General features: G+C 42.3%; 1 protein-coding gene and 3 long non-coding RNA genes across 4 annotated transcripts; all 4 read left to right on the top strand.

The window, feature by feature from the left end:
* The first annotated feature begins 2,015 nt into the window (after window positions 1–2,015).
* Window positions 2,016–3,196, top strand: LOC113028899 (uncharacterized). Its single transcript, XR_003273297.1, has 3 exons — window positions 2,016–2,046; window positions 2,927–2,998; window positions 3,167–3,196. It is a non-coding gene; the product is annotated as an uncharacterized LOC113028899 (long non-coding RNA).
* Window positions 3,197–3,237: 41 nt separating this feature from the next.
* LOC113028895 (uncharacterized) lies at window positions 3,238–4,419 on the top strand. Its single transcript, XR_003273296.1, has 3 exons — window positions 3,238–3,268; window positions 4,150–4,221; window positions 4,390–4,419. It is a non-coding gene; the product is annotated as an uncharacterized LOC113028895 (long non-coding RNA).
* A 41-nt stretch (window positions 4,420–4,460) lies between these two features.
* On the top strand, window positions 4,461–5,648 carry LOC113032095 (uncharacterized). Its single transcript, XR_003273841.1, has 3 exons — window positions 4,461–4,491; window positions 5,379–5,450; window positions 5,619–5,648. It is a non-coding gene; the product is annotated as an uncharacterized LOC113032095 (long non-coding RNA).
* A 47-nt stretch (window positions 5,649–5,695) lies between these two features.
* On the top strand, window positions 5,696–12,509 carry LOC113032086 (uncharacterized). The gene is made up of 7 exons (XM_026184751.1): window positions 5,696–5,720; window positions 7,154–7,259; window positions 8,949–9,019; window positions 9,120–11,085; window positions 11,384–11,542; window positions 11,624–11,677; window positions 12,107–12,509. The coding sequence occupies exons 4-7, from the start codon at window positions 9,423–9,425 to the stop codon at window positions 12,352–12,354; spliced, it is 2,124 nt and encodes a 707-aa protein (XP_026040536.1). The 5' UTR covers window positions 5,696–5,720; window positions 7,154–7,259; window positions 8,949–9,019; window positions 9,120–9,422; the 3' UTR covers window positions 12,355–12,509.
* Window positions 12,510–21,114: the final 8,605 nt, after the last annotated feature.

Here is a 21,114-nt window from a genome sequence, read left to right as displayed (position 1 = left end):
ACAGTGATTGATGTTTAATGTGATTCTACACAGCAAAATCTCCAGTGTTAAATTAACACTGGAGAGTGTCTATAAGGGTCCACACCTCTGAGTGTTAAATACAACACTGTTGAGTGTTAAATTAACACTTTTGACAGTGTTATATGTTTAAAAGTAACCTAGTCAGTTTTGAAGATTAACAATGGCTAACACTGAGCAGTGCTGATTTTCTAACACTGGAAAATAACTCAAAATGTTAGAAATATTCCAGTGTTAGAAAATCAGCACTGCTCAGTGTTAGTCTTTGTTAATCTTCAAAACTGACTAGGTTACTTTTAAACATATAACACTGTCAAAAGTGTTAATTCAACACTCAACAGTGTTGTGTGGACCCATATAGACACTCTCTAGTGTTAATTTAACACTGGAGATTTTGCTGTGTAGCCTCTTTAGTTAGATTCATTTTAAATTTTGTCCCTTGAAGATAAATGGGCCCTAGTGACAGTTCGTTGCTGCTACAGGTGATTGTTTTACTCCTTTAGCAATGGCTTAAAAAATAAAGAAATCACACTGACTATTTGTCTCTTAATCATAGGGCCTTAAATTCTCTATACATGACAGTGAATATTTTAAAGACAATAGCTTGAAACTTATCTTTCTCATACAGTTTATTTAATGTTTCAAAAGCCTCTTCAAAAATGCACTGTATATTCATTCTCTATCTGTTACACACGAAGACTGAGACCAGCCAGATTCAGAAGACTGTGAGCTGCCTAAAGCCGCAACCAAACAGCTTTCCAAACAATGATCTGGACCTGAAACATCCAGAGCCTGAAAGGGTAAATATAATCCAATGTACCACTTAATGAACTAATAATTTAATCTATCATCATTCTTTATGGATGCTGTGTGTGTGTGTGTTTGGCAGTCACCTGGGTGTGATGTGATTTACATGGACCGTGGCTTGTAGGTCCTTTTCATTGTTTCAAAGTGCAAGTCTGGATAACATCTGAGTGTGTGTGTGTGTGTGTGTGTTAACCACCCAAATGTGACTTAGGAGGACCACACTGTTATTGGGGGACTTCGTCAAAGTTTGCTTCATGGTGACATCACTCTGGTTTTAGGAGGGGTCTTCTCGTATGTCTTGACAGTTTGACCTACAGCATGCAGAGCTGACTGCATGTGCTTTGTTTCTATGTTGAAATTTTTTGAAACTCAGGCTTGAACATTAAGATAGATAGTACTATACAACTTCTTAACTTGTTTTAGGCACTTTTTACTGCTGTAATGCATGGGCTCTCTCTGGCTGTGTACTCTGGCTTCTTCCCACAGTCCAAAGATGTAGCTTATGGGGTTAGGTTAACTGGTGATTCAAAACTGCCCTTTGGTGTGAATGCAAATGCTTGTCCTTCCATGTTAGACTGGCGATCTGTCCAGGTTGTACTGCCCTATGGTAGCTGGTATAGGCCCCAAAACTGCTACCCCACAATCCTGATAAGGATAAGTGGAAGAGGATGGATGATTGCAAAGGAATCAGTTGTTAATTATTGTAGCCAGTATTTTTTTCAGAAGAAAACATTTCTTGAGTGGAAAGCCCCCCCCCCCCCCCCCCCCCACACACACACACACACACATGCAAATTAAAGACAGAAGCACAGGACTGCCCAGTACAGTTGCAAGAAGAGCACTTGGTCTAATCTTTGTGCCATCTTTTCTTTGTTGCAGGATCTTGATGAAGAAATGCCTCAGCAAGGCTCAGAAGCCATGCATTCTTCTTCAGTGCAAGATTTTGAAGAGGTAACATTGACCTAGGACAGATTTTAATGAATGTTTCTCATGCACGATGTGTACCTTACGCTATTTGCCGATAGTGAAATGGTCTATTCATCCTCTTGAGTGATGCATTTTTAGTAACTGTCAGATTACTGTTCTTTTGTCTTCATTCTCTATCTGTTACACACGAAGACTGAGACCAGCCAGATTCAGAAGACTGTGAGCTGCCTAAAGCCGCAACCAAACAGCTTTCCAAACAATGATCTGGACCTGAAACATCCAGAGCCTGAAAGGGTAAATATAATCCAGTGTACCACTTAATGAACTAATAATTTAATCTATCATCATTCTTTATGGATGCTGTGTGTGTGTGTGTTTGGCAGTCACCTGGGTGTGATGTGATTTACATGGACCGTGGCTTGTAGGTCCTTTTCATTGTTTCAAAGTGCAAGTCTGGATAACATCTGAGTGTGTGTGTGTGTGTGTGTTAACCACCCAAATGTGACTTAGGAGGACCACACTGTTATTGGGGGACTCCGTCAAAGTTTGCTTCATGGTGACATCACTCTGGTTTTAGGAGGGGTCTTCTCGTATGTCTTGACAGTTTGACCTACAGCATGCAGAGCTGACTGCATGTGCTTTGTTTCTATGTTGAAATTTTTGAAACTCAGGCTTGAACATTAAGATAGATAGTACTATACAACTTCTTAACTTGTTTTAGGCACTTTTTACTGCTGTAATGCATGGGCTCTCTCTGGCTGTGTACTCTGGCTTCTTCCCACAGTCCAAAGATGTAGCTTATGGGGTTAGGTTAACTGGTGATTCAAAACTGCCCTTTGGTGTGAATGCAAATGCTTGTCCTTCCATGTTAGACTGGCGATCTGTCCAGGTTGTACTGCCCTATGGTAGCTGGTATAGGCCCCAAAACTGCTACCCCACAATCCTGATAAGGATAAGTGGAAGAGGATGGATGATTGCAAAGGAATCAGTTGTTAATTATTGTAGCCAGTATTTTTTTCAGAAGAAAACATTTCTTGAGTGGAAAGCCCCCCCCCCCCCCCCCCCCACACACACACACACACATGCAAATTAAAGACAGAAGCACAGGACTGCCCAGTACAGTTGCAAGAAGAGCACTTGGTCTAATCTTTGTGCCATCTTTTCTTTGTTGCAGGATCTTGATGAAGAAATGCCTCAGCAAGGCTCAGAAGCCATGCATTCTTCTTCAGTGCAAGATTTTGAAGAGGTAACATTGACCTAGGACAGATTTTAATGAATGTTTCTCATGCACGATGTGTACCTTACGCTATTTGCCGATAGTGAAATGGTCTATTCATCCTCTTGAGTGATGCATTTTTAGTAACTGTCAGATTACTGTTCTTTTGTCTTCATTCTCTATCTGTTACACACGAAGACTGAGACCAGCCAGATTCAGAAGACTGTGAGCTGCCTAAAGCCGCAACCAAACAGCTTTCCAAACAATGATCTGGACCTGAAACATCCAGAGCCTGAAAGGGTAAATATAATCCAGTGTACCACTTAATGAACTAATAATTTAATCTATCATCATTCTTTATGGATGCCGTGTGTGTGTGTGTTTGGCAGTCACCTGGGTGTGATGTGATTTACATGGACCGTGGCTTGTAGGTCCTTTTCATTGTTTCAAAGTGCAAGTCTGGATAACATCTGAGTGTGTGTGTGTGTGTGTTAACCACCCAAATGTGACTTAGGAGGACCACACTGTTATTGGGGGACTCCGTCAAAGTTTGCTTCATGGTGACATCACTCTGGTTTTAGGAGGGGTCTTCTCGTATGTCTTGACAGTTTGACCTACAGCATGCAGAGCTGACTGCATGTGCTTTGTTTCTATGTTGAAATTTTTGAAACTCAGGCTTGAACATTAAGATAGATAGTACTATACAACTTCTTAACTTGTTTTAGGCACTTTTTACTGCTGTAATGCATGGGCTCTCTCTGGCTGTGTACTCTGGCTTCTTCCCACAGTCCAAAGATGTAGCTTATGGGGTTAGGTTAACTGGTGATTCAAAACTGCCCTTTGGTGTGAATGCAAATGCTTGTCCTTCCATGTTAGACTGGCGATCTGTCCAGGTTGTACTGCCCTATGGTAGCTGGTATAGGCCCCAAAACTGCTACCCCACAATCCTGATAAGGATAAGTGGAAGAGGATGGATGATTGCAAAGGAATCAGTTGTTAATTATTGTAGCCAGTATTTTTTTCAGAAGAAAACATTTCTTGAGTGGAAAGCCCCCCCCCCCCCCCCCCCACACACACACACACACACACATGCAAATTAAAGACAGAAGCACAGGACTGCCCAGTACAGTTGCAAGAAGAGCACTTGGTCTAATCTTTGTGCCATCTTTTCTTTGTTGCAGGATCTTGATGAAGAAATGCCTCAGCAAGGCTCAGAAGCCATGCATTCTTCTTCAGTGCAAGATTTTGAAGAGGTAACATTGACCTAGGACAGATTTTAATGAATGTTTCTCATGCACGATGTGTACCTTACGCTATTTGCCGATAGTGAAATGGTCTATTCATCCTCTTGAGTGATGCATTTTTAGTAACTGTCAGATTACTGTTCTTTTGTCTTCATTCTCTATCTGTTACACACGAAGACTGAGACCAGCCAGATTCAGAAGACTGTGAGCTGCCTAAAGCCGCAACCAAACAGCTTTCCAAACAATGATCTGGACCTGAAACATCCAGAGCCTGAAAGGGTAAATATAATCCAGTGTACCACTTAATGAACTAATAATTTAATCTATCATCATTCTTTATGGATGCTGTGTGTGTGTGTGTTTGGCAGTCACCTGGGTGTGATGTGATTTACATGGACCGTGGCTTGTAGGTCCTTTTCATTGTTTCAAAGTGCAAGTCTGGATAACATCTGAGTGTGTGTGTGTGTGTGTGTGTTAACCACCCAAATGTGACTTAGGAGGACCACACTGTTATTGGGGGACTCTGTCAAAGTTTGCTTCATGGTGACATCACTCTGGTTTTAGGAGGGGTCTTCTCGTATGTCTTGACAGTTTGACCTACAGCATGCAGAGCTGACTGCATGTGCTTTGTTTCTATGTTGAAATTTTTTGAAACTCAGGCTTGAACATTAAGATAGATAGTACTATACAACTTCTTAACTTGTTTTAGGCACTTTTTACTGCTGTAATGCATGGGCTCTCTCTGGCTGTGTACTCTGGCTTCTTCCCACAGTCCAAAGATGTAGCTTATGGGGTTAGGTTAACTGGTGATTCAAAACTGCCCTTTGGTGTGAATGCAAATGCTTGTCCTTCCATGTTAGACTGGCGATCTGTCCAGGTTGTACTGCCCTATGGTAGCTGGTATAGGCCCCAAAACTGCTACCCCACAATCCTGATAAGGATAAGTGGAAGAGGATGGATGATTGCAAAGGAATCAGTTGTTAATTATTGTAGCCAGTATTTTTTTCAGAAGAAAACATTTCTTGAGTGGAAAGCCCCCCCCCCCCCCCCCCACACACACACACACACACACACATGCAAATTAAAGACAGAAGCACAGGACTGCCCAGTACAGTTGCAAGAAGAGCACTTGGTCTAATCTTTGTGCCATCTTTTCTTTGTTGCAGGATCTTGATGAAGAAATGCCTCAGCAAGGCTCAGAAGCCATGCATTCTTCTTCAGTGCAAGATTTTGAAGAGGTAACATTGACCTAGGACAGATTTTAATGAATGTTTCTCATGCACGATGTGTACCTTACGCTATTTGCCGATAGTGAAATGGTCTATTCATCCTCTTGAGTGATGCATTTTTAGTAACTGTCAGATTACTGTTCTTTTGTCTTCATTCTCTATCTGTTACACACGAAGACTGAGACCAGCCAGATTCAGAAGACTGTGAGCTGCCTAAAGCCGCAACCAAACAGCTTTCCAAACAATGATCTGGACCTGAAACATCCAGAGCCTGAAAGGGTAAATATAATCCAGTGTACCACTTAATGAACTAATAATTTAATCTATCATCATTCTTTATGGATGCTGTGTGTGTGTTTGTGTTTGGCAGTCACCTGGGTGTGATGTGATTTACATGGACTGTGGCTTGTAGGTCCTTTTCATTGTTTCAAAGTGCAAGTCTGGATAACATCTGAGTGTGTGTGTGTGTGTGTTAACCACCCAAATGTGACTTAGGAGGACCACACTGTTATTGGGAGACTCTGTCAAAGTTTGCTTCATGGTGACATCACTCTGGTTTTAGGAGGGGTCTTCTCGTATTTCTTGACAGTTTGACCTACAGCATGCAGAACTGACTACATGTGCTTTGTTTCTATGTGGTTTGAAACTCAGGCTTGAACATTAAGATAGATAGTACTATACAACTTAACTTGTTTTAGGCACTTTTTACTGCTGGTAGTGCATGGGCTCTCTCGCTGTGTACTCTGGCTTCTTCCCACAGTCCAAAGATGTAGCTTATGGGGTTAGGTTAACTGGTGATTCAAAACTGCCCTTTGGTGTGAATGCAAATGCTTGTCCTTCCATGTTAGACTGGTGATCTGTCCAGGTTGTACTGCCCTATGGTAGCTGGTATAGGCCCCAAAACTGCTACCCCACAATCCTGATAAGGATAAGTGGAAGAGGATGGATGATTGCAAAGGAATCAGTTGTTAATTATTGTAGCCAGTATTTTTTTCAGAAGAAAACATTTCTTGAGTGGAAAGCCCCCCCCCCCCCCCCCCCCCCCACACACACACACACACACACACACATGCAAATTAAAGACAGAAGCACAGGACTGCCCAGTACAGTTGCAAGAAGAGCACTTGGTCTAATCTTTGTGCCATCTTTTCTTTGTTGCAGGATCTTGATGAAGAAATGCCTCAGCAAGGCTCAGAAGCCATGCATTCTTCTTCAGTGCAAGATTTTGAAGAGGTAACATTGACCTAGGACAGATTTTAATGAATGTTTCTCATGCACGATGTGTACCTTACGCTATTTGCCAATAGTGAAATGGTCTATTCATCCTCTTGAGTGATGCATTTTTAGTAACTGTCAGATTACTGTTCTTTTGTCTTCATTCTCTATCTGTTACACACGAAGACTGAGACCAGCCAGATTCAGAAGACTGTGAGCTGCCTAAAGCCACAACCAAACAGCTTTCCAAACAATGATCTGGACCTGAAACATCCAGAGCCTGAAAGGGTAAATATAATCCAGTGTACCACTTAATGAACTAATAATTTAATCTATCATCATTCTTTATGGATGCTGTGTGTGTGTGTGTTTGGCAGTCACCTGGGTGTGATGTGATTTACATGGACGAAGTTTATTAGTTGATATCTGCAACTGAATTGAAAACACACCTTTCCAACTGTCCAAAACAAATAAATGTTGCAATATTTTGCTAACAGTGTCACAATCATCGTCTGGTGTGCACAACAATATCATCTTTGGACAAGTGCATTCAGTGTGTGGGACCGGTTTCCTCCCTCAAGTGGCTTGGCTTTAAGTGCAAAGGTGAGACATTTAGTGAATAGGTACAGTGTATAGTAAAAAGCATTAATAGAGTTCAACAAGTTAAGACGTGCTGAAATGAACACTGCTCCCTTTTTAATTAATGGGTGGTCACTTCTAATTAAAGAAATGCAGTATTACCTCATTGGTGCAGGACCTTGTAAAAATGGTATACTTGGGATTGTCCTCAATTCCCCATTCCATAACATAAACTGCTCAAAATAATAAAGGGAACACTTAAACAATGCGATGTTACTCCAAGTCAGTCACACTTCTGTGAAATCAAACTGTTCACTTAGGAAGTAACACTGACAACCAGTTTCACATGCTGTTTTGCAAATAGAGTAGACAACAAGTGGAAATTATAGTCAATTCACCATAATAAAGGACTGGTTCTGCAGGTGGTGACCACAGACCACTTCTCAGCACCTATGCTTTCTGGCTGATGTTATGGTCACTTTTGAATGCTGGCGGTGATTTCATTTTAGTGGTAGCATGAGACAGTCTACAACCCACACAAGGGGCTCAGGTAGTGCAGCTCATCTAGCGTAGCACATCAATGTGAGCTGTGGCAAGAAGGTTTGCTGTGTCTGTTAGTGTAGTGTCCAGAGCATGGAGGTGCTACCTGGATGTGGAGTAGGCCATAGGAGGGCAACAACCCAGCAGCAGGACCGCTACCTCCACCTTTGTGCAAGGAGGAACAAGAGGAGCCCTGCAAAATGACCTCAAACAGGCCACAAATGTGCATCTGTCTGCTCAAATGGTCAGAAACTGACTTCATGAGGGTGACTTGAGGGTCCAGCATCCACAGGTGGGGATTGAGCTTGCAGTCCAACACCATGCAGGATGTTTGGCATTTGCCAGAAAACACAAAGTTTGGCAACTTCAGCACGGGCACCCTATGCTCCTCACAGCTGAAAGGAGGTTCAAACTGAGCACGTGACAGTCTGGAGATGCCGTGGGGAATGTTCTGCTGCCTGCAACATCCTCCAGCATGATCATATTGGCAGTGGGTCAGTAATGGTGAGGGGTGGCATTTCTGTGCCTGCCAGAGAGCCTGACTGTCATTGGGTAACAAGATGAGGTCCTCGGACCCTTTGTGAGACCACATGCTGGTGCATTTGGCCCTGGGGTCCACCTAATGCGAGACGACACTGGGCCTCATGTGGCTGGAGTATGTCAGCAGTTCCTCCATGACAAAGGCATTGATGCTATGGACTGGCCCGCCTGTTCCCCAGACCTGAATCCAATTGAGCACATCTGGGACATCATGTCTCACTCCATCCACCACAAACTGTCCAGGGGTTGGCAGATGCTTTAGTCCAGGTCTTGGAGGAGATCCTTCAGGAGACCATCCGCCACCTCATCCCGAGCATGCCCAGGCATTGTAGGGAAGTCGTACAGGCATCTGGAGGCCACACACATTCAACTACACACTTTCATGCCACTCAACTACCTAAAGAACAAAGTATTTAATAAGAATAATTCCTTCATTCACATCTGGGATGTCCTTTTTTGGGGGGGGGAGGGGGATTAGCAGTGTATGTGTAGTCATTAAAATATCCTTAATGTGAACAGTTTTGTTTTTTTTTGTTTTTTCAGCATTTGACATTACTGCAATGCTTTGACAAAAAACTACTTCACTTAAATAGAACTGCAAAGCTAAATTAAGTCTATCAAAATGTGTTTCAGTTTGTTTAGGGGTCTGGCACAAATCTTGCCTTGCAAAATTGGCAAATCAGAATTGCCACCAGTCAACACAGGTGTGTATCCCATTCATATTTGGCTTGACTTTTTTTCAGTTTATTTTTTACCTGTCTAAAGTATTGATCAATTAAAAAAACTTTTGTTCTTACATTCCAGAAAGAAGAAATTTCTGAATATTCAGGGGAGGATGGATTGCCACATTCAGTTCTGGATCAAATATCAAGCGATGATGATGGCAACCACAGCATATCAGAAGAAGAATATGTGCCAGATTCAGAGTCATATGATGAAGATTCAGATGAAGACATCTCATTATTGCCAAGCACATCAAAAGGTCTGCTATGCCAAGATGACATCTCCAAAGCGCATGAACAATCAGATTCAACGAATTTAATCCACAACTTGACAAAGGACAAGCCACAAGATAAAAGTGAGCTTTGCGAAACTGAATCAGAAAAAATGACTTTAAGTAAAAGAAATTACTGCTATTTTTGTGGCAAACCACAAGCTAAAATTTCCCGCCACCTGAAAACGCACAAAACGGCTCCTGATGTTGTGCATGCATTTTCCCTGCCTAGAGACTCAAACGAGCGTAAAAGTCTGTTAGAGAAATTGAGAAATAAGGGAAATTTTAAGCATAATGCTGCAGTTTTGCATGGTGGAGTGGGACCACTGAAAGTGAAGAGAAGACCCAAGATTAAAGCAGTAGAGGGAAAGTTTGCTCATTGCTTTTATTGTCAAGGGATGTATGTTCGCAAGGATCTTTGGAGACATGTCCGCAGATGTCCTAACAAACCAAAAGATGACACGGATAAAGAACCTGGAAGAACCAAAGTACTCGGCCTGGCTTTAACTCTGGAGTCTCAGTGTTATCCGCAGGTGTCAAGTGGAGTCTGGAAGGTTCTTGCTGTTATGAAACAAGATGAGATTGCCTCAGCTGTGCGAAATGACTTTACTGTTATTCAGTTTGCCCAGTCCCTCTACAATAAACATGGACAAGACCCTACAAAGTATGATTATATACGACAGAAGCTTCGTGAAGCGGGACGTTTGTTGTTGTGTCTGCGCACAGAATTCTCAGTGCATAACATGGAAGAAGCTATTAAGCCTGCTAATTTCCAGAGAGTTGTGCAAGCAGTAAAGAAAGTTTCAGGTTTTGATGAAGAGACACTGTCATACAAAACTCCAAGCCTTGCGCTGAAACTGGGACATACACTGCATAAAATGTCTGACATTATCCATTGTCGTGCCCTCATGACAGAGGATGAAGCCCTAATCAAGTCCACTGATGCGTTCAAGAAGTTGTATGTCTCCAAATGGTCTGAGATGGTGTCTCACCGTGCCTTGAACACATTGAGTGAGGCAAAGTTTAACAAGCCATCAACATTGCCCTTTACAGAAGATGTTCGGATTCTCCATCACTACCTTCAAAAATCTGCAGAAAGTGCCTTTTGCAGCTTGGAGAACGAAGCCACAGCTCAGAATTATGCCCAACTTGCACAAGTTACACTCTCACAAATCATTGTGTTCAACCGAAGACGTTCTGGAGAGGTTTCAAAGATGCGCCTCAAAAGTTTTCTTGAAAGAGACAAAACAGCACTCCACACAGATGTTGCCATGGGGCTCTCAGAAATGGAACAGAGACTCTGTAACTATTTCTGTAGAATAGAAATAATGGGAAAAAGGGACAGAAATGTTCCAGTTCTGCTAACACCAAGCATGCTGGATGCTCTGTCACTACTGGTTAGTAGGAGGCCTGACTGTGGTATTTGTGCCACTAATATCTACCTCTTTGCAAGACCCCGATCAATGAGTCATTACAGAGGAATGGACTCCTTGCGTGTTCATGCACACCAGTGTGGAGCAAAGCAGCCTGAGTATCTAAGATCGACACAGCTCAGAAAACATGTTGCCACACTCTCACAAGTCCTTAATTTGAAAAACAACGAACTTGATCAGGTTGCAGATTTCCTGGGTCATGATATCCGCGTTCACCGCGAATTCTACAGATTACCAGTTCCCACAACACAGCTGGCCAAGATTTCCAAACTGCTTTTAACACTGGAAAAAGGACAACTTTCCCAGATCCAGGGGAAATCACTGGATGAGATCAAAATAGAAGGTTTGTATTGAAAGGAGCAAATATTAGGGCAGTAGTTGAATATTATGCTTTATCAAACGAATTAAAACCTAAAAGCACAGACCATTCTGTTAAATGTCCATGATTTAAGGTTCTTGAAGTCTATTGTTTCATCACTTTGCAACATTTGGCAAACTGCAGAGTGGTGGCCTTAAATAGTAAAACTATGTACTATAATTTCCAGTATTTGTTCTGTATTTTGTCATATCTCGTTGTTAATGTGAGGTTTTTGGGGGGTTTGTGTTTGGTTTTTTGGGGGGGTTTTCCCACAATTTCTCAGATGAAATTGCATTAAGTGATGCTGAAACAAAGGACAGTGAGAGTGAATCAGATGATGATGACACAGCACTCACAATGTTGGCGTGTGGCACCAGTGAGCCTGTACATGCAGTAGCTGATTCCACAAACACAGCGCAGCTCCAAGACACTGTAGATTGTGGTAAGTTACCACTAGCTTGGTTTCTGTGGATAAAATGTTTGTTACAAATATTAAAACTTAATCAAATTGTGTAATCAGCAGATGAAGGACCACTCACAATGCCTGCAGCAAGTGAGACTGCTGCTCCCTCTGAAGGTAAGGGGTGCAGTTGGTTCTCTAAGCTTATTATTGTTTCATCACTTTGCAACATATGGCAAACTGCAGAGTGGTGGCAAAAAGTCACTTGGATGAGTGACAAAATGTTTCTCCCACTGAAAACGCTACGTCCAGATTAACAGAATCAACGTTTTGGGATTTACTTACCTGGATGATTGAGCATGCATCAAGAGACTTTTATTCAACTTTTTATTCAGTCTTTTATTCACAGCGGAACACTAAATGTCTCATTTTAGAAATTTGATAAATTTTCAAAGAGAATTTTAGCTCGTTTTGATATTGATGGTAGCAACACATTTCAGAAGTTAGTACAGGGTAGCATCCATTCTTTTAACCACCAAATGTTTTTTGTTTTTTTTGTTTGGTTTTTTGTTTGTTTTAACTACTACTACTTTATATATCTTCCAGAGAAAAATGCTGCTCAATCCCACAATTCCCGAAGAGCTCCCAAAAACATGTGGTCCAAGGCTGAGGTTGCTGCAGTGATGAGGCATTTTAAAGACCACATAAACAAAGGGAAACTAGCCACCAAAAATGAATGCAGTCATTGCAAATTGGTAGAAGATCCGGTGTTGGCAGGAAGAACAGTTCAAAACATAAGAGATTTTGTAAGAAACAGAGGATTAACTGCAAAAAGGCAGAAAAAAATGAACTAAAATAACTGTTTAGAGAGCTGTGGTTTTACATCTTGGTCAGATTGCCAATTGTTGTTAACACTGATGTTCTGTTTAAAGAAAAAAAAGTTCTTGTTAAATACAGAAGTAGTTTGTATTTCATAATTTTTACATTTAATTTATTTAGGGTTTTTTTTGACGGGTTATATTTAAAATAAAAAATTATAAATGCATATTTTCTCCCCTTAATATTTACCTTTAAACTATTAAAATTCATTTTAAATGTTTTTAATTTTTCTGTTTTCTATATTTTTATATTTCTGTGGGAAGCGTGGGCATTTTTGTCCATAGATTTCTTTTTTTATTTATGGTTAAAATTAATGTTCAGATCCAAGAACACTAATAAAATGATGTTCCAGTAATCCTGTGTCCTGTCAGATGTGTATTCATGGTAATGATGAGCTATTTACATATTACATCATTGTCCCTTTAAAGACCCAATATTGTTTTTTTTGGACCTCATAAAACACATTGTTGTCAAGTGGACAATGTCTCCAGAAAACACAATAGAGTCTGGTTGGTGTGTATCAGTGTATCTAGACTTCTATAGGGAGTGTATGAGGTCTGAAGTGACCCAAATTTTTTTCAGATTTTTTCGAACACTTTAACCTCGCTCCCTTGGCTCTAAGTCCTTTCAAAAGGGTAGTCCACTTAAACCACCACCGGGCGGATTGACGTAGTATAGTCCCGCCATACCACATAGACCCGTATGTGTGTGTGTGTGTGTGTGTGTGTGTGTGTGTGTGTGTGTGTGTTAGTGAGTTTATCAGGGCTTGTTTGGTTTAAACACCCTGATGTTGCTTCCAAAAACACTGAACCTGAGTATTTGGCCACAAATCCAAAGCCATCAACTAAAAAAGTTTCTACTTTCTACTTTTGGCACTTTACTTCACTCTGTCTGATGCCTCAGTGGTGGTGGGTACGGTCTTACAAAAGATCCTTTGAGGTGTTCAGGCTACCTCAAAGCATCAACATATAATTTTTGTGATTATTAAACCTGTTCCCACCCTTCTGCTCAGATCTCAGGTCTGTTCTCCTGCCCATCGGAGTGCAGATGTCACTGTATCCATCGCAGTGAAACCTTGCCATCTGTTAAACTATATTTCCACATGGTGGCAGTGGTCCGGAGCGCTAACACGCCTGGCCACTCCAGCCTTCGGCCTGTCAGCTCCGCTGGGCGGTGGCGTTGGAGCAGGAAGCGGGTTAATACCTTAATCCAAATAGTAGATCCATCCAGCGGCGGCGCAGCCACGCGTGGAGCGGCCGGTTAGACTCTTGCAATCTGCAATAGGCAAGGGGTTCAATTCCAGTGGTGAGAGGCCAGAGAGGGCCGAGAGGCGTATCTGATGACGGATTTGATTCTGTAACCCCGCGCTGTTAGAGCGGGAGAGGGGCAGCGGTGGTGGTGAGCCGCGAGGCAGAGGCACCCACCGTGCAGCAGCTCTCATTTCTCCACTCAGAAATGGAGAGTGTGTGGGTGGAGGTGTGAAGTTGGGAGGGGGTGTAGTGGGTGATGGGTGGAGGGCTTGAGATGGGTGCCTGGGCCCCCCCCCCCCCACACACCAAAAAGCCCCTGGCTGGATGTCACACTTCATCCTGCCCTCACTCTGTGCTCACTCATCACGGCTTATCACTGAAATGCAGCCCGGCACTGTGCCGCTCCACCACACACACACAGACACAGCTACAAACTCCCCATCTTACTCACATATAAATACAAAGCTGCCATACAAATACTCCAACAGATATTCACAGACTCGTGCAGCTCCTTACATATAATCTGTCACACACAAACTCCCAGTCTGACATGTTTGTAAGGTCAACAGTCTATAAACCAGATCGAGCTTCCTTCTGGTCATTTCCAACCACACAAGGCTTTTTCGGGAGTCAGAAGCTTCAGATGAATTTTTGGCTGTCACCAACCATCTGCTAAATATAATGTGTGTCACAAAAGATGGAAAAATACACATAAAAAAGAGTGATGGAGAAAACAGAAATATTAAGTTCTTTAAAACAAAAAAAAAAAAAAACAATGTTCAGCCAGCACCACACCAGAGGAAGGAGGAGTTATGTTCGTCTGTAGTCATTCATGCTGGCACGGTTCTGGGAAAGCAGCAGTAATGAACAGAACATTAGAAACGATATAAAGGAAATGCCTGGGTGGAGGGGGGGGGGGGGTTACCAAATGGCTTGCAGATGCACAGCAGCTACTGCCAAGCTGAGGACCTTTAACAACTCAGCCCATGTAAGACTTGCAATTGTAGCAAGGTTATTATAACTAAACAAATTAGAACAAGGCAATATTTCCAGTTTACTGAAATCAAAATAAAAGCTAGACTTTGGGAAAAGGCAAAAACTAACCAAAATAATTCTGAAACCTTTTGAAAGTGAAATAAAAATAAAAACAGAATTGCAGTTAGAAGTTTACATCCACTTGTCAAGGGCATAAACACACATCAAGTGCTTTTAATGATTTCTTTGAATTGTTCTTTTCCCAGGATGGAATGATTGTGTATCAGACATATTTAATGTCTTTAACAAAATGAGAGCTGGGTGCTGCCCACAGGATCAACCTGAAGGCCTTCTGGAGAAAATCAGATTAAGATTGGGCTGTTTGGCCACAATGACCAGGGGGTGTGTTTGGAGTCAGGCTTTCAAACCCAAGAACGCTTTACCAACTGTGAGGCATGGTGGTGGTACCATCATGCTCTGGGCCAGTGTTAAGGATACATTGTACAAAGTGGATGTAATAATGAAGGACTTGATCCAAATGATTCAACTTCACATCAAATCATTGGCTAGGTGGCCACAGTCACACATTCCAACAGAACAATGATCCAAACACACATTGGAACTGTTTTTGGATTAAATGTCTCGAATGGTCTTTACAAAGCACCAACCTCAACAATACTGAACATGTGTGGACTGCACATGAAAACCAGATCTGTACCAGGACACCAACCAGTTTTAAATGAACTCGGGCACTACTGCCGAGAATAGTGGGCAAATATCCAGCTACCAGAAGTGTCAGCTCAAGGTGCAACTTCAGGGATATTGAACCAAATATTAGTGGCTATGTTTGTATGTGTTTGAGTCTGTATGGACCCCGTGTGGATTAGAGGAAATCACAATAAATTAAAAAAAATACAACCAATTCTTGTTTGTAAAAGTAATTAAAGATGTATTCTGTACAATCATTAAATCTTGGGAAAAGAACAACTCTAAGAAAATATGAAAACCCCAAATTACCCTGACGTTAATGCAGAAATTGTTTTTACAGTCTGTGTCCGTTTGCTTCAATCTGTTAATCAAACAAACATCAGGATGCTTTCAGGTACACATTAAGTCAGAGTGAGTAATGTTTCAGTGACACAAAGTGTTGTATTTGTCTTGTAATACCAACTGTAAACTTGACACTACCCATATTATATTAATAACAAAAAAAAAACTAAACTAAACTAAAACAAGACATTATGGTAACTAAACTAAACTAACTAACTAAAAATTTAAAAAGAAAAAGAAAAACTTTAAATGAATTAAAACTAATCAAATTTACAGATATTTCTTTTCTTGTGAGCAGACCACTGCACTCAGAGCCAGCTGTCTGTTTATGATTACATTGTGTTACTTCATCAAGGTCACAACCTTCTCCTTTGTTCCCCGACTCAGAGGTTTTCTGATTTGTTGTTTTGACTGCAGGTCATTTTCTGTCTGTCAAATCAAACCAGAGTTAAATCAGACTCAGCACTCCATCTCTTACATAAAGATATTATGTAACGCAGGTTGGTGGAGAGGCTGTACTTCCAGAGGTGTTCGTATGTGGGAGAGTCACTGAAGCAGCTTTCATTATCACTGTTACATCACACACACACACACACACACACACACACGCACGCACGCACGCACGCACGCACACACACACATACACAGACAAAGCTGTGTGGTTTAAATGACGCACTTTCATCTGAAACAAGTCAGGATGTTAGAGGTTTGATTCAACTGAAGGTGAACAGGAAAGACTGCTGTGGGGGGCTTTTTTTAATCTCTTTTTAAAACTTTGTAAATGTTGACCAAACAGTATTTTTCCCCACAGTACTCCAGCAGCTGAAAAAAATATATAAAATGAATGTTTAAAAAAACCCACTATGCTTAAATGCACATAATTTTTCAAATAAATGTTTACTTTCATGCATATTAGTACACATTTCCTGTGATGTCAGGCTCCGGTGGATGCAGTTTTTCATACAAATAAAGTGTCAGGCTTGCACAAAGGACGTAAAGCCAGAAGGGAGTTCTTCAGACACTTCAGCAGTACTCAGACTTTGAGTTCAGCGGCGGTTGTCAGCCTCTCTGTGCTGAGAAAGTTAAAACTAGGGAGCAGATGTTAAGTAAGAGGGCAGATAAACTATCAGAAACAGGAGATCCTGCAGCAGCAGACAAACAGCTATAGAATCCTGCTGTCTGTCCATGTGCACAGCACTTAAATAATTATTCGGGCTGAGGTTAGCTAACAATAGCACTCTGCTAACATGGATAAATTGTGAGACAGAAAAATTAATATTAAGTATTTGACATATGTGTATAAAGCTGGCTAACTGAGCACGGGGCTGACCTGCTAACTTATCTGGTCATTTCTAGATGAGTTTATCAACCAAAGTAAGCAAACATTAATAGATTTGTGCAGTGTAGCCAAGTTAGAGCTAACTGGCTAATGATATCTTGTATGCTAATATTACTGGCAATAAAATCACATTCGAGTTACATTTAGCAACCACTATTAGGCACGTCTGTTAACTTAATGCAAACGACTGCTCAGCCAATATCCTAACATTTAGCATGTATACATGTTTTTTTTTTTTTTTATTTATGTACGGAACTGTTAACCAAGGTTAGTATAGTTAACTAAAAATAAACTAAAACCTAAAACTAGATGTTAAAAACCACTTAAATTAACTAAAATAAAAATAAAAACTAGAGCTTTAAAAGATATTATAAATAAATTTATAAAATTATAAATTTATGATTAATACTCACTAGTCCTCCTGGTGGTGAACTGTGAATTTAACATTGTGGCTTATTTTGTGTCATTGTCAATATCTGTAGAGCCACTATGATCACTAACACCACAACGTAGCAGCAAGGGGAAGTGGCTGAGCAGGAAGTTTAGAAAGATTAGGCTCCAGACAACCCGCGGTGATTCTTTTTTTTTTTTTTTTTTTTTTTGTGTCCCGTTTGGATCTTTAGCCATCAGAATTGTTGTCTTAAGGCCAAGAAAGATGCCGAGCGGATTTATTTTACCAAGTGGATCATCATGGCCTTGCCATATTGGTCCATTTGATTGACCTTTATTATAATTATGAATTTATTTTATTTTCAGTTGCTACAAACGGGACAGACATGACTGGGGGATAGGACAGGGAGAAAGAATGAAAGAAAGAGAGGGAGAGAAAGAAAACCAAAGGGGAGAAGAGACAGTGAGAAGGGGGGGAAGAAAGAAAAAAAAAACACCTGGGTCACCTGTATGGAGAAAAAAAACAGAAGAGAAAGCAAACAACAAAGAGCAACATAATAAAAAAAACGGCACCATCACAATAAACTAGCTAGCAGTAGATAACAGTAGATACTAAATAATAAACTATATTGTGCAGCACGCAAGATAGACAGCGCACAATGTGCTTTGAGGCAGCAGCCAAGAAAGCTGTAGTCCGCGTCTGTGAATACCCGTGTGTACACCTGTGTGCATACCTGTGTGGATCAGCATGCTTGCATTCCAAAGGTTTCTCCATGTAACGATCTGCTAGGGAGTGTGGGGAGCCACAGCCCCATCCTCCAGGGTATGAAGCAGGTATGGAGGAGATCAAAACTCCAGACATCCAGAGGCCCCCAGAACACAAGAGACCAAGGAAGACCAACAGAGGGGCAGCCGCGCCACTGTCCCAGAAAGAGCTAAGGAGAGTCCCAGATGAGGGGTCACACAGCAGCCGCGGAGCAGAAGCCCGTGAGCTCCACCGGCAGCCAGCTGTGCCTGAGTGACCGAGCCCCAGGCCGAGAGGCCGGGGGCACCCCACCTCCGAAGTGGCCCGAGCGAGCCCCAGGCTCCAGGCCCCGATAAGCGGCCGCCAAGGAGTGAGCCGGTGTGTACCCGGACGCCCACCCCCAGACACAAAGAACCACCAACGCACCGACACCTGAGGGAGTCCGCCACTGGCAGGGGAAGTGGTGGTGGGTGGAGATAGGCCTCCAAACCTCGGAGGGCCTGAGATGTCCCCAGAGAGGTGGCGTCTGATACCCAACCTGACATATAGACACAGACATACAGGCACACACAGACACAAACATCCATTCCCACCCTCATGCTCTCATATGCACTTACTCCACACTCAACCAACGTGGAGACAAACATAAAGAGACGCTGTACACACGAACACACTCCCCAAGCGTACTCTACGAACCGGGTCTAGGTACCCTTGCCCCTGGAGGGGGGAACTGCACCCAGACCCAGGTGGTGTTACCCTTTTCCCTGCGGTGGGGAGAGGCAGACCGCCCCGACTCCGCAGCAGCAGGGAGGCCCCACACTCCAGACCGCAGTCGGACGGCCAACTCCTCCTAGCCCCCCCGCTCCAGCAGGCCGCAGAGGATGGGGGTGAGAGAAGACTCCAAACCTCCCTCCACCCGCTCATTGTAGTGTTGATGCATGTGTGTTTTAAGGTGCATTTAAAACCCAGGAGGGCATGGAGCTACCTGCCAGAGAGCAGCAGGTAAGAGCATGGTCCCTCCTGCTAGCCCTCAATGTCTACGTGTATTTAAAATTGAGAGGTGGGCAACGACGCCAGGGGTGAGGTGTACACCCTGATGGTACTTTGGATTCCGTGTATCGTGCCCACCCCCAAGATCCTATATGTATGTGTAATGAGAGTGTGAGTAATGTGAATGTCTAAGTTGTGGGATAAAATTGAGGCAGAGGCAGCCAGAAGGGGACAGGGGGGGGGGGGGGGGGGGGGTAGCCTCCTCTGCACCCTGGTGACATACCCCTACTCCAAGGCCCTGCATGTGTGGGTGGTTGTGGTGGAGCAGGAAGAGGGAGGCAGCTGGAGATGGGGAGGGAAGGAAGGGAGGGGCAGCTCCCCCGCTGACCCCAGTAGGCACTCCCATACTCCGCGACCCGCCAGGGAAAGGGGGCCCAAGCCACCCAACCCCACCACAGAGAAAACTGCACCCACCCCACCATCCACTCATCTTCCAGACTACATGAGACAATAGACGCCCAGGCTGAGATTTTCCTCCACCTCTCCTGTATCTCCCCCTCCTGCAGAGAGTTCCTGAGGAGAGGAAAGCTCATGGTGATTCTTTTAAAAAGAGCAAAATGCATTGAGATATTCCTCTTTATAGTAACTGCCATGGACTCGTGGGTTAATTCTGTTGGTTTAGGTTTGAGAGACATGTAACGGATGTTAGAGGCACTGACTGAAGCAGGAGAAGCATCACCAGTGGGAAAAATAAGTCCAGTTTTCCCAGTGAATTCTCTGATGTGTTTTAGAGTTTGGATGTGTTGAAATAAATCAACACCTGATACTTTTGTTTTCTGCTCCTTCTCCTGCAGAAGAGTCAATACCTGTTTTTTTTTCTGACGCTTTTTTCATTCTTCAGGCTTTCACCCACACATACTTCCTTTCAAGCTTTATTTTAAATCCATTTTTCGACTTCTCTCTCTGTCTCGTTCTGACACAGCAAAGCCTTTTTTGTGTTGTTTTTAGTCAGGATGTCTCTCTGCCAGCAAATCAACAGAAACATCAGGCGTTGGCTGAATTAAAGACGATTCGAGGGAGGACGGTTTTAGCAAAATGATTTTCAGACTAAAGTGACCTCTCTTCACTCTCACACTCGTGCAGCTGTTTTCGAATGTTAAAAAATAGTTATTGAATGTCTATTTAATTGATTTTTGGAGGTGCGGGGGGGATGTCTTATCAGGCAGCAGCGGCAGGAAATGCAGAATGAAGTGGTTTGTGTGTGTGTGTGTGTGTGTGTGTGTGTGTGTGTGTGTGTGTGTGTGTGTGTGTGTGTGTGTGTGTGTGTGTGTGTGTGTGTGTGCCCAATGCTTGATTGATTAGGAAGCTGCATTTACAGACTGTTTGGCATTCACCTGCTAATTAATGCTAAATAATAAACCAATAAAATGCTGGAATTTTAGTCATGAAAATAAAGCTCTCAGCTTCTTGGATGATCTGTTAGTACAATCAGCCACACAGCAGACATGTTAGTGAATAATTCTACTTATCAATCACAAGACTGCCTCAGATATTTGATCAATAGATTTTGTTTTTTTTTTGTTTGTTTTTTAATGTCATATATTCATGCATGGTTATTGTTATTGTTCAGTATGGTTACAGTGAGTACATGAAACTATGAAGAGTTAAACTGAAACCTAAGAGGCTTGATTATTTTATTCCGATTATTCCACATGCATATTTTTTATATATCACTTCAGTCCACAACAGTGAAATGATCAATAATGAAACCCTTGTGCTTGATGTTTAAGAAATTATTATTGACTAATTATTGGTTTTCTATTTTCCTGAAATGAAACAAAACTGCAGTGTGTTTATGGAGAGAGAGGAAGGCAATGAATAAGAAAAATGATGTTGCATATATAAGAAAAAATGAGAGGGAGAGAAGGAGGAGAAGCACAAATAGTGACTGAGATGAGGAGTGAAGACTGGAAGGAAGCGGAGGAGAAAAGATCTT

Source organism: Astatotilapia calliptera, chromosome 2 (assembly GCF_900246225.1).
Source record: "Astatotilapia calliptera chromosome 2, fAstCal1.2, whole genome shotgun sequence".
NCBI lineage: Eukaryota > Metazoa > Chordata > Actinopteri > Cichliformes > Cichlidae > Astatotilapia > Astatotilapia calliptera.
Note: the sequence above shows the minus strand (reverse complement) of the source record. Positions and strands in the feature narration are given on the sequence as shown.